Raw genomic sequence first — 13,139 nt, forward strand, 5'->3', positions numbered from 1 at the left:
TAAGGGTGAAAGACCCTTCTGTTAGAAGCACTAAATCTTCCCTGAATCAACTCTTGGAGCAATGACGTGACACTTATTTTCTGTCCTATCTGTTAATTTATTCCAAAATACATTAAAAGGACAAAATCACACATACAGTTGCAAGAAAACGTATGTGAACCACTTGCATAATTTTTGAAAATGTGAATAATTTTAACAAAATAAGAGGGATCATACAAAATGCATGTTATTTTTTATTGAGTACTGCCCTGAGTAAGATATTTTACATAAAAGATGTTTCAGTTAGTTTACAAGACAAAACAATAGCTGAATTTATTAAAATAACCCCATTCATATGTGAACCATTGGTTCTTAATACTGTGTGTGGTTACCTGATGATCCACAACTGTTTTTATGTTTTGTGATGGTTGTTCATGAGTCCCTTGTTTGTCCTGAGCAGTTAAACTGAGTTCTGTTCTTCAGAAAAATCCTCCAGGTCCTGCAGATTCATCAGTTTTCAAGCATTTTTTTTTTTCATATTTGAACCCTTTACAGAAGTGACTGTATGATTTTGAGAGCCGTCTTTTCACACTGAGGACAACTGAGGGACTCAAACATAAATATTAAAAAATGTTCAAACATTCACTGATGCTCCAGAAGGAAACACGATGCATTAAGAGCCAGGGGGTGAAAACTTTTGAATTCAAATATCAAGGTAAATTGTACTTAATTTTTCTTCCGGGAAACATGCAACTATCTTCTGTTGCTTCTGAAGGGCAGTACTAAATGAAAAACAATGATATTTAAACAAAATAAGAAAAATTGAGACATCTTCATCCTGTTCAAAAGTTTTCACCCCCCGACTCTTAATGCATCGCGTTTCCTTCTGGAGCATCAGCGAATATTTGAACTTTTTTAATAGTTGTGTTTGAGTCCCTCAATTGTCCTCAGTGTAAAAAGACGGATCTCAAAATCATACAGTCACTGCTGGAAAGGGTGCAAATATGCAAAAAATGCTTGAAAACTGAAGAATCTGCAGGACCTGGAGGATTTTTCTGAAGAACAGAGCTCAGTTTAACTGCTCAGGACAAACAAGAGACTCATGAACAACCATCACATCGTGGATCATCAGGTAACCACACACAGTATTAAGAACCAATGGTTCACATACTGATGAATGGGGTTGTTTTAATAAATTCAGCTATTGTTTTGTCTTGTGAACTAAATGTAAACATCTTTTAAGTAAAATATCTTACTCAGGACAGTACTAAATAAAAAATAACATGCATTTTGTATGATCCCTCTTATTTTATTAAAATTATTCACATTTTCACAGATTATGCAAGTGGTTCACATACTTTTTCTTGCAACTGTACAATGATTGAATACATCTATTCTTTGATAGGCATGTTTTTATTTCTGGATTACAACGACCCTTTTGAAAACAAAATAAAACTTTCCTGATATCATATTGAAGAAAAAAAAAGCCTAATTAAAAGAAATTCTTGACAATAAAATATTTGATTTTTATTTACAGTTGCAATAAAAATTATTCAACCCCCTTAACCTGCAAGTTAAGGGGGACATTTTGCTGATGAGAACAACTTTTTATGAAAACAATTCATCAAAGGCATTTTATTAATATGCATTTGAGTGATTCAGAGAATGTAAAATTGGAGAAAAAAAAACTGTCTCTAAACATAAGTGTACAAGATTATTCAACCCCCAAAAGTCAAATTCTGTGAAGAATCTTTTATTTTTTATAACCTCCAATAAAAGTGTAAGTGCTTAGAAGCTTCTGTCTTCTCTCTACTGCAATCTTGGCCCATTCCTTGCTTGAAAAAGCTTCCCGATCACTGATAGTCTTTGGTTTCTACAAATTCCACCAAATATTTACAATTTTAAGTAGATTTATACTTTGGGACGGCTGTCCTGCAGGAAAGTCCATTGATCATCAAGCTTCAGTCTTTGCACTGAAGGCATCACCATCTTTGCCAAAACGGCTTGATACTTTAAAGAATTCATGATGTCCTTCATACAGTCAAGATTTCTACTTCCTGCAACAGCCCCTTAACAAGACTGGACCACCTCCGTGTTTTACCATGGAGATGCTCAGTGTTCAGTGATCTGGAAGTTTTTTTCAAGCAATGAATGGGCCAAGATTGCATTAGGGAGGTGATAGAAGCTTCTAAGCACTTACAGGCAGCGTTTATTGGAGGTTATAAAGAATAAAAGATTCTGCACAAAATTTGACTTTTGGGGGTTGAATAATTTTGTACACGTATGTTTAGAGCCAGTTTGATTTTTTTTTATCAACTTTACATTTTCGTAATCATTCAAATGTGTATTAATAAACTTTGTATAATAGTTTACTGAAGCCTTTGATGAATTGTTTTCATAAAATTATGTTCTCTTAATGTCTTGCAGGTTAAAGTGTTAAAGGCTTGTGGTTGATGTCACATGGACTACTTTGATGATGTTTTTATTACCTTTCTGGACATGGACAGTATACCGTACATACATTTTCAATGGAGGGACAGAAAGCTCTCGGACTAAATCTAAAATATCTTAAACTGTGTTCCGAAGATGAACGGAGGTCTTACGGGTTTGGAACGACATGAGGGTGAGTCATTAATGACAAAATTTTCATTTTTGGGTGAACTAACCCTTTAAGGGGGTTGAATAATTTTGATTGCAACTGTAATTGAAAAAAAAAATGCATATTGTTCAAATCAAAGTCACGTGGCGCAACTTTGCAGAAACACGCTGGAGGGGAGGGGGGGGACATAAAACAGGAAATGATATAATAGAGAGGACCCCTGCAGACCCTCATGACTGTGCGTCAAGGCCAATAAGTATCTTAAAATATCACATGATTTGTCCTTTGCATGACAAGGCAAGGTTAGTTCTAGTTATAAAATGTCATGTGATGTAACTACACAAAAACATAATGATTATATATATATAAGTGATTAAAGTGTTTAATCTAATTAATTGCATGATGTGGCGATTAATTAATCTAATTAATCACAAATTAATCACACATCAAATTTGGCTGACAAATTACACCAAAAGATAATATAAAGGGATATTTCACCCAAAAAATTTAATTCTATCATTTACTTAACCACAACTTGTTCCAAATCTGAATACATTTCTTTGTTCTGCTGAGCACAAAGAAAGATATTTTGAAGAATGCTTGTAACCAAAGAGTTGTGGGGCACCACTGACTTCCATAGTATTTTTCCATACTATGGAAGCCAATAGTTCCCCACAAATGGGGGTATATTTGTTGGGTATCTTGATATCTTTAATTTTAGAGGCATTCTAACTGCATTCTAAAGGCTACATCATGTTCGTCACCAATCAACTGTATGAAATGTAAAATGACTTACGTAGGTCTGGGGCGGGGCGGGTGTGTTAAATGCGTAAATAATTTGTTACATTTATATAGCGTTTTTCTGGGAATTCAAATCATTTTATTCCTGCAATTTTTCTATAACTGATTACCAAAACAATATGAAACCAACATGAATACAAAGAGTTTTTTATAAGATTATTCCTTTTCTTGATCATGGTCAATCCTTAACTTCACTGACCCTCTTGTCTTAGCTGCAGGACTCTGAATTAAACCAAACTCCCTGTACACTGGCACTATCAAGCCCTGTGATCTTAAAAACCCAGTCTGTACCCCTCTGGGCATGAACATGTACCTCTGTCATTAAGATGTTAAACATTGCTCTACACAGAACAAGAAGTAATGCTAATTTGTCAGCTGCATCACACCACCTGTGCTTGGGGCCACACAATGCACTTGACACTAACAACGGTTCAGAGGACAACACTTAACAGCAGAAATAAAATCGCTAATTTAAAAGGTTACATAAGGGTAACTATAGCTTGTGTTTTTCTGCCCAAATGATTTTAACACCTGCAGTGCTGTTGTGTATACTGCCCAGATGTACAGGGAGAAGATGAGAGGATTACAGAGTGAAAAATCTGCCATGACAACCCAGTTTCTAATCTATAGTGCTGTTTATTTTCCCATCATCCGCTAAGCCCCAGTGTATGTGTGGGTATGGTGATCAAGCCAAATACAGCTACACTTCTGTGTCATACTACACACATCATGCACGGCAGCTAATTAATGCCCTGAGTGGAGTGATGCTGATTGCTTTCGGTTGGACTAATGCCACATTATTCTGGCCCTCTACACTGCTCAAATGCCAGTCTTGATATTTACAGAGAGTCAGTGTTTTGGGAATGAGTGCTGCTACACTGATCTATCAATGTGGCAAACTGTCTTTCATAGTCATGGGTGATTGATATTAGGAAATCTATTTTAATATCCATTTACTGTGGCATTGAGCCTGATATTTATGAAGGTGATGTGGGTGAAGGGTTTTATTGATTTATTACGCTCTCGCAGACAAGCAAGCGCTCACATACGGACCTACATTTTAAACAAATAACATGCATTGTGAACTGTATAGTCCATTGATCTCGCATGAATTACATTCTGGGGTTTTTTTTCGTCTCTGAGGGAGGCTGCCACAAATGGAGGGATATGCTTTTCCACCCTGTGGTACTTATTTTACAATGACTGTGAAAGAAGGATAAGAGGAGGCAAATGGAAGAAACAGAGACAGAAAAGAGGAAGATAGATTGAGAGAAGATGCCAAATAATAAAGTGCGAAAAAGAAGCCAACTTTTAGTTTGACAGACATTTTACAAATGCAAGACCTGGACTACAGCACAACAGACTGTTTTCAAAAATATCCTCAGAAGTTAAGCAGATTCAGCTTTTGGACTCAACGAATCATTAACAACAACATTTAGGCCCAGAGAAACTGCTCAAGATGGGCAACAGTCATTACTTCACAGCCCAAAAATGTTCAGCACTGCAAATAACTAGCGCTGTGAAGTACTCGTGCAATCCAATATGAATTACACCAGCAGAAAATGAAGATACAGAGCTAGCATACCACCTCTCCACAGGCTATGCAACATTAACCTGTAAACGAGTGCTTATTAGCCTGGGTTATCATGAATATGAGTGCCTGTGTGGATATGTGCAAAAGTACTGCATGACTCAGCAAGCAGAATCCCATAATGTTTAAGGACTATCAATATATCTTCATTTACTAAATATCATATCAGATTTCAACAGTAAACCTAAAGATTTAGTACAAAGAGTACTAATTACCACTTTTTATTTAGTGCAATGGGACAGTCAATACACTCCCATAACAGTGAAAACAATAACACACAAAATCAAAGGGCATGAAAAAAAAAGTATGTCATATACACCAGTCTATTCTCTTTCTCGTAGATAGATAGATAGATAGATAGATAGATAGATAGATAGATAGATAGATAGATAGATAGATAGATAGATAGATAGATAGATAGATAGATAGATAGATAGATAGCAAAGGTGGACTAACACAACCCAAATGTAAGGCACGTCACCTTTTATATTGAGTGTTTAAATACTAAATATTAAAGTCAAGTGAATTACTGGTCACAACCCATTTTACATCCATAATATGATGTATTTAAGTCATGTTGGGTTTAACGAATATGAGCTTGTTAAAACAATACCCAAGTATGACTATTAGACTATTAAAATATTAGACTGTTAAAATGATCTGATAGTCCGTGCAAAATAAGTGATGTAAAAAAGGAAAGTCATTTCACAGCAAGAGCTAAGTAACGTTATTGACTTTTGATTAAAGATTATGAAGGCTTCAAAGATTTTTTTTTTTTACCAAGCACCAATGAATCATTCATAAACGCAGGAATGTAGCAGTAAATAAGAAAGTATGGAAAAGTATTAAGAAAGTTCAGAGTTAAAAGATTTGCATAACTATAAACTATATGCATGAAGTCATATAGACAGCAATAGTACGCTTAAAACATATATTTTACTTAAAGACAGAGCACAATGCCTGTAATTTAATGTCATTATTATACAACTTGTTATCTACTAAGCTGTAAGAGGATCACTGCTGAAAAGGGACACTGCACATTGTGTCCATAGTTTATAGAGGTGACAGCATTAACAGCGGATAAATGCCGTTTTCTTCTTACGGTTTCTTGTAACAAGTCACTAGATTAACATGCAGAAAAGTAAGGCACTTATGAGAATCTAATATCAAGTGTGCATATGTGACACACGTACACGTTGGCCAAGTAATCGTGTTGTTGTGAGAGATGTGCAGGCCGAGGGAGGCCATAGTTATCTCCCTGTAGTGTGTGCTAAGAGTATGTCTTATTAATGACAAAATATCGGTTTACTGGAGATTAAATGGCAATTATCTTGTCTACAAAAACAGTAACAGCTATTATGACATCAGAAAATGAAGCTCGGAAGACTTAATGAGCATTGAGGATTTTTGGATTCCGAGGGAACACAGCACGGTTAGTCGTCTCTGACAATAAGCCCCTTGTTGCTAAGCAATTTAAGGCATTGTTGATTTATTATTATGAAGCGAGAAAACATGAGATCTGAAGACGCATGCATGCTGAGATCATGTGGAACACCTGTTCCTAGCCCTAACAGACAACTATAGGTCCACGCAGACGCGTAAACATCTGGAAGAAGTGAGCGTGAATAATGACAACATGATTGCTGTGTGACTAAACAATTTCTTAACACAGAAAAAGCTTACCTGGGTTCCGCAATGCACTGCGCATGCTCAGTGGTAATCGTGCACTCCAATAGGATGAGAATTCGCTGTGCATGAAGTCCACCAAGTTCATGTTCCCTTCGGTGCTGTACATTTCCGTCAGCATTTTTTATAAAGGGATGCATTGTCATTTGGTAAAGGGATGAAGACAAATAGTTGCATGAAGCATTCCCTTGAAATATACTCCCATGACAGTAACTTGAAAACAGTGGCCAAACTGATCCTTCAAGCCATGGTGTCGCTGACTCTGTTTTACAAGGTGTTGTTTGCTTTGTGAGACATTGTGAAACGGTTATTTTGGCCTCGGTAAGCCAAAATGTGACTTTGATGCTTAGAAGGAAAAAAATAAAATAATAATCTTCGATTTCGTGATGATGTTTCAAATATTGTGCTAATGGACAAAAACTAACATGATTGATTTGTTTTTCAATACTCACAAAAGGGACTGACTATAATGACTCTTCAGTCACCGTGGACAATGCACAAATAACTACAGAGGGTTGTGCTAAAAGGGGTTTTTACCAGAGTGTAGTACTGAATACTGCCATGCGGACACAAGTTTGCCATAATGGGATTTAAGATAACATTGCTTTAAGTTACGCAACATGCTGCTCTCCAATTATGTATAATTCAAATAGGCTATGTTAAAATAATTCATTACTATTAGCTGAATTGGTTCTCGACAGTGAAGATTGCAGCGTATGTTTGCTATTATTTCGAATTAATTAATAATGGCGTTCATATTATGATTGTTATTGAGTTGTTTTTCGATGTCCTCCCTCTCTACCTCAGTGTTTCTTTCCTCTGCAATAAACTGGGAGACTATAACACAACTGATGATAGTGCAAACGATTTAAACGTTATTGCATAATAGCATTAGATAAGAACTCGACTTTTTTCCCTACAATTACTGACAAATGTAACTCATAAAGTGCCTATGCAAGTTCCTTTTTGTTGCCTTCATTAATGAACCGGGAGTCGTTCAGTTCCGTCAACTGAACCGAACAGGTGGGCAGATAGAGACACCTCTCCACGTCACGTAAAGCTGGTGATTTTCGCGTTGCCTGTCACGTGATTGCAGGGTATGTTTCTCTACAAAAGTAGCCACATTGCAAAAAATGTTTCAGCTCAGGTCCAGAACTTAACGAGTGTGTTTTGTGTGTGTTAGCGCACGCGCGTACTGTAGGCTATATGTCTTCAAGTTGTGCATGTGTGCTGTTAACTGATTCATTTGTGCAGTCATCCTCATGAAAACCTCCCGAGGAGGTTATCGTTCTTCCATAATCATACATCTGTCTGTAGGGTTCGTGAATGTGAACTGTTTTTTCCGCCTATGTCAGTACCGTTCCCTCTGCTGGGGCTCTGCGTGTCACCCCCACACAGAGATTCTGTCACGCCCTCCTCCATCTCCATATACTCAGCCGCCTTGTCACCCAAAGACGACCCCGATGGGGACCCTTTGAATTTTCTGAGGAAATCCGGGAAATACGGGCAGCCCGGCGGGGGTTGTTCCACAACGGGCGCCTGGTCCTCGTTATCAGTCTCCCGGTGGTAGAAGTAGTTAAAGTTGGACACGATGACAGGGACTGGAAGCGCAATGGTCAGGACACCGGCAATGGCGCACAACGAGCCCACGATTTTCCCCCCGACCGTGATGGGCTTCATGTCCCCGTAGCCCACCGTGGTCATGGTCACTACAGCCCACCAGAACGCGTCTGGGATGCTGGTGAACTGTGACGAGGGCTCGTCCGCCTCTGCGAAGTACACCGCGCTGGAGAACAGGATGACACCGATGACGAGGAAGAAGATGAGCAGCGCCAGTTCTCGCATGCTCGCGCGCAAAGTGTGCCCGAGGATCTGGAGACCTTTGGAGTGTCGAGACAGTTTGAAGATCCTGAACACGCGGACGAGTCGTATTATTCTCAGGATGGCGAAACTCATTGCCTGTTGCCCGTTGCCTTGCTGCTGAGCTAGGTCTGTGCCGAGAGTTATGAAATAAGGCAAAATAGAGACGATGTCTATGGAGTTCATGACGTTTTTAAAGAAATCAGCTTTACTGGGGCTCGCAAAGAAGCGCACAATTATCTCAAACGAGAACCAAATGATGCACACCGTCTCAACGATGAAAAAGGGGTCGTTGAATGGCGTAAATCCATTGTCTGCCTGTGTGGAGTTTTTACCTGGGCTGAGGAATTCTTTGTCGTCCCTGAATTCTGGCAATGTTTCCAAACAGAAAATGACTATGGATATGACGATGACCAACACTGACACGACCGCGATCCCCCTGGCTGGGCTTGAACTCTCGGGGTACTCGAACAGCAGCCAGATCTGACGTTTGAACTCGTCCTCGGGCAGCGGCTTCTCTTCCTCCTTCACGAAGCCCTCATCCTCGCGAAACTTGAGCATTGCCTCTTCCCCGAGTTCATAGAACTTGACCTCCTCGGAAAAGATGTCAAACGGCACATTGGCTGGTCTCTTTAAACGGCCCCCTGACTGATAGAAGTATAGAATGGCGTCGAAGCTCGGTCGATTCCTGTCAAAGAAGTATTCGTTACGCAGAGGGTCGAAGTACCTGATTCTTTTCTCAGGGTCCCCCAGGAGAGTGTCCGGGAACTGCGCGAGAGTCTTCAGCTGAGTTTCAAACTTCAAGCCCGACACGTTGATGACAACTCTCTCGCAGCAGCCGTACTCGTTGTAAACATTTTCATACCCTGACTGAGGACGTCTGTCCGTTAGCGAAACCGTCTCCTCTTCATCATCCATGTTATAGACAAAACTCGACCTCTTGCTTCCCCTGTCCTCCTCTTCCTCCTCGCCCTCCGCCTCGTCCTCCTCGATCATGACGTCCTCCTCGGATCCTAGGAGCGCCAACTCTGACTGGCGTAGATCCCCGCCGAGTGCCGCGCGGTTCCGTCTCCAGCGCGCGACGCCTCTTTGCTTTTTTCTCTCTCTGATAACTTGCTGTTGTGGCTCGTGGTGGTGTTGCTGCTGTTGCTGCTGCTGCTGTTGCGGCTGTTGCGAGGAGGAGGAGGAGGAGGAGGAGGGGCGCGAGGCGGTCCCGGCGCTACTGTTGTTGGCATTCGTTGAAGAGGCGGTGCGACTCTGATGCGGGTGGTTCTGGGGATGGCCACTCGACCCACCTCCTTCTCCGACCGTTCCGGTTTCAGCTGCCGCTGCGGCCGCCGCTGCGCGAGACTGTCTCTCCCTCTCGCGCTCTCTCTCCCGTGCGCGAGCCTGGGCATATCCATAGGGCAGGTGGGTGTTGCAGCCCCCGCTGTCCGCGCCCACCATAGCAAATTCCATCTTCTCAAACTACGAAGCGTTCAGAATGATGGAACACAGGCTGAGGAGCGAAGCTGAGCAAAAGACGGGCTCAGCAAGTTCATAAATGCACTTGACTGGCACTGCAGGTCCGCTACCTTCACACGTGCTTTTAGGTCTTCTAATGCACTTTTACTTATTGTAATTGGACTTTACAATTGTAGCGAAGCGACGTGCTTCTGGTGACATCATCATCATCATCATGAGAAATATGTGTCCAACAGTTCTAGAATCCATGTGCGTAGAGCGCGCGTGTGTTATCCAAAAGGAAAGTGGATGCGGGAGGAGAGAGCGGCTCCTTTCCGTTATCTGAGGTGCTCGGTCACCTTAGAGACTTTATTCGCCTATGAAATCACTGGTTCCCATCTTCGCTGCTGTGTGAGGCAGGGGTGGGGTGTAGGTTTGTTCCGTCCTCTGCCCCTTCAGTGGCTATGAATGAATCACTGAATCAGCTTGACATCAGCAACAGCTGCAAAGAAAAGAAAAACATGTTAGTCTGGATGCAAACTGCACATCATAATGTAGCCGAGGCAGACTGTGATGGATATGCTTATGAGCTAAACAATTTTAAAAAGTAATCAGGAACAAAGGCTTAAGTCAACATTCTTGTGCTACATGATAATAATTATTATAATAATATTAATAATAATATGGCACACCCTTATTAACAGGCCAGCCAGGCAAGGAAACAGGAAACAGCGCTTGATATTACTGAATCAAAATCCCTTGACAATTAATTATAAACAGTCGTCGTATGCAATTTATCAGCCCTCTCATGCACTCCACCTTCCATTATTCGCGATACTTACGTAGGAAATGATTTGAGGACGTCTTCACAGCTTCCACCCTTAATATAACAAGCTAGAGATGGCTGAGGATGTAAATCCCAGATTTGTCCAAATTTCCCTCTTGCTCAGGGAATCCAGATATTCCTCGGCGTAGCCAAATGCAGAACATGACACCTTACCAGTCAGGTGTGATCGCATTCGAGGGATGTCAGTTTTGGCCACGGCTCGCCGTTGGGTCTTTATTCAACAGGATCTCTCATCACCTGCCCATCTCCCCCCTCCCCAAAAAACATGCACCGCTGCATTAAGCCTGGACTCGCACTCACCAAAAAGCAGGTGCTGCTACCGAGAGCATGCTGTGTGGCTCGATAAATCACACGAGCGGCGTCAGAATCGAGATGTATCAAAGTTTTAGGATGCCATGTGAAATATCCTTAGGTAAGTATGCGCAGCGCGCATCTGTCTGCCGCTCCGTCTCGCCCGTTGACCATTGTGCTCGTGTTATTGAGGAGCTGAGCTCCTCCGCGAGAGGCACGTTTGCGCAGCGCGCAAAGAGCTCGATCGCCCCCCAGTGGCTGCGGCAGGCCACTGCGCGCGCACCGGTGTGCTGCAGTTCTCAAACTTCGACAGCCCCTTATGCATCTGTTGACATCCAGTTCATCGCGACTGCTTACCCGAGGGACTGCTGCAGAGCACGAGCTGCACACACTAAGCAGCCTGTGTGTGTGTGTGGCTCTGTCAAAAAGCCACATACACTTTCTGTCACGGCCTGTTTGTGTATAGCCATCGTTTGGAAAAAAAGATAAGAATGTAAACATAACATAAAAAGACTAATGTGATTGTGGCGTGAGGGCTTTGCAGTTCACTCCTCCACAGTCTATTAAACAAGCAGGAGTTTATATAACGAGCATAAATAAAAAATTCACCTCCTTTAGTTTAGCACAACAGTGGGGGGGGGGGTTCAAAATGAGGTTTGGGGACCCCAAAGGGACGGAAAGGGGGTGCTACAGGATCCACTAAAACTTGAGGAGAAAAAAAGATTTTACATCGTTTTGTTTTAGAGTTGTCACAGTTGAAATGTTGACTCAAGATATGAATTAAATATGTTTAACGTGGTAGTTTTTAAACACATTTATCAGATTTTGAAATGATTACTGTTCTTACTAAACACCAGTTGCATGAGATTAATCACAGGGTTTTTTGTTTTGCTTTGTTTTATAATAAGATCTAAATCTGCATATTTTAAATTGGATGGAAAATATATTTCTTAAGGTTTATATCTAACATGTCTTAAGTGAGTAAAAGATTGGAAAGTATATTTTCCAGATAATATTTATATCAATATGTTTTGGCTTTAGTACAATGGTAATATAATGGCCAATAATTTAATTCTGAAAACAACATGTGGTCTATAATATGATATAATCATATATATGCTCATATGTGGGGTCCTTGACATTAAAAAGTTTGAAAACACCTGGTTTAGCACTCAGTCATGCAGGCTGATGGCACTGTAAAACTATAAAAAAAATGTTTTGTGCTTTTCATGATGTTTGTATGAAAGCAAAATGCAAATGATTACTCCCACTATGCCACCTGCCTGTTTTTCCCGGCACTCTGTTATAACAGAGAGCTTTAGAAAAACCAGTATCATCAGCAGCACCGTGTTTAAGCCATGGATGCTTTATACGTATCACGGAAAGCAAATCTTTTACCTTGCAAGCCACAGAAAACCTCAATACCCAGGTCTGTTGTAGAGTGGGAAATGTGTATGTGCTACCAGAATGATTGAGCTGTGGGATCCAGCTCATTAGTAATGCAGCAGGCATTGTGTTTGCTCTTGTTAAAACAGTTTCCATTGACCAACCTTTACTAGCTTGACAACTGTGCATTGACATCTTGCTGTTTTATTATTCAAATACCCTACCTCACTAAAGAAATGTAGTAGCTTGTTTTGGCCTTAGCTTATGTTTTTGTCTATGCTTGTCAATTCTAGAACCTGCAGCTGGCACTATAGAGAATAAAGGGGGGCAGTATTTCACAAGACAGCATTTTGTCATTGCACTATTCATGGGCAAGTACACAGCATGGCTGCTTTTTATGTGTAGAGAGTAAAGATTCTGACTTTAGGGTAAAGGTTGTGGGTGTATGATTAGATAATGGCTTATAGTTATTAGAGTAATGGTGCTGAATGCATTGTAGGCCAGAAATGGGGCCTTGAATATGACTGTGGCGCCAGTAATAGTACATTGAGACCTGAGTAAATGTGAGAATTACTGAGCTAGGCAGCAGCATTTTGGATGCACTGATATAGGAGTGAAAAGGCAGATTGTTTCTACATTAAAAAACCTTATTCGGA

At 40.7% G+C, this 13,139-nt stretch overlaps 1 protein-coding gene across 4 annotated transcripts in view; it reads right to left on the reverse strand.

Moving 5' to 3' along the window:
- Positions 1-11,706, reverse strand: part of kcna4 (potassium voltage-gated channel, shaker-related subfamily, member 4) — a 40,810-nt gene extending 29,104 nt beyond the window's left edge. For 3 of the 4 annotated variants that reach the window (XM_048184417.1, XM_048184413.1, XM_048184416.1), the window contains exons 1-2: positions 10,802-11,706; positions 6,654-10,461 (exon numbers count right to left, since the gene is read on the reverse strand). In XM_048184417.1, coding sequence (XP_048040374.1) covers positions 7,956-9,974 — 2,019 coding nt within the window. In that variant the 5' untranslated portion in view covers positions 9,975-10,461; positions 10,802-11,706 and the 3' untranslated portion in view covers positions 6,654-7,955. The remainder of the gene's footprint in view (positions 1-6,653; positions 10,462-10,801) is intronic. The other variant, XM_048184414.1, reaches the window with a different exon arrangement.
- Between the last annotated feature and the right edge of the window lie 1,433 nt (positions 11,707-13,139).

The sequence above is a fragment of the Megalobrama amblycephala genome, linkage group LG3 (genome assembly GCF_018812025.1).
Source record: "Megalobrama amblycephala isolate DHTTF-2021 linkage group LG3, ASM1881202v1, whole genome shotgun sequence".
NCBI lineage: Eukaryota > Metazoa > Chordata > Actinopteri > Cypriniformes > Xenocyprididae > Megalobrama > Megalobrama amblycephala.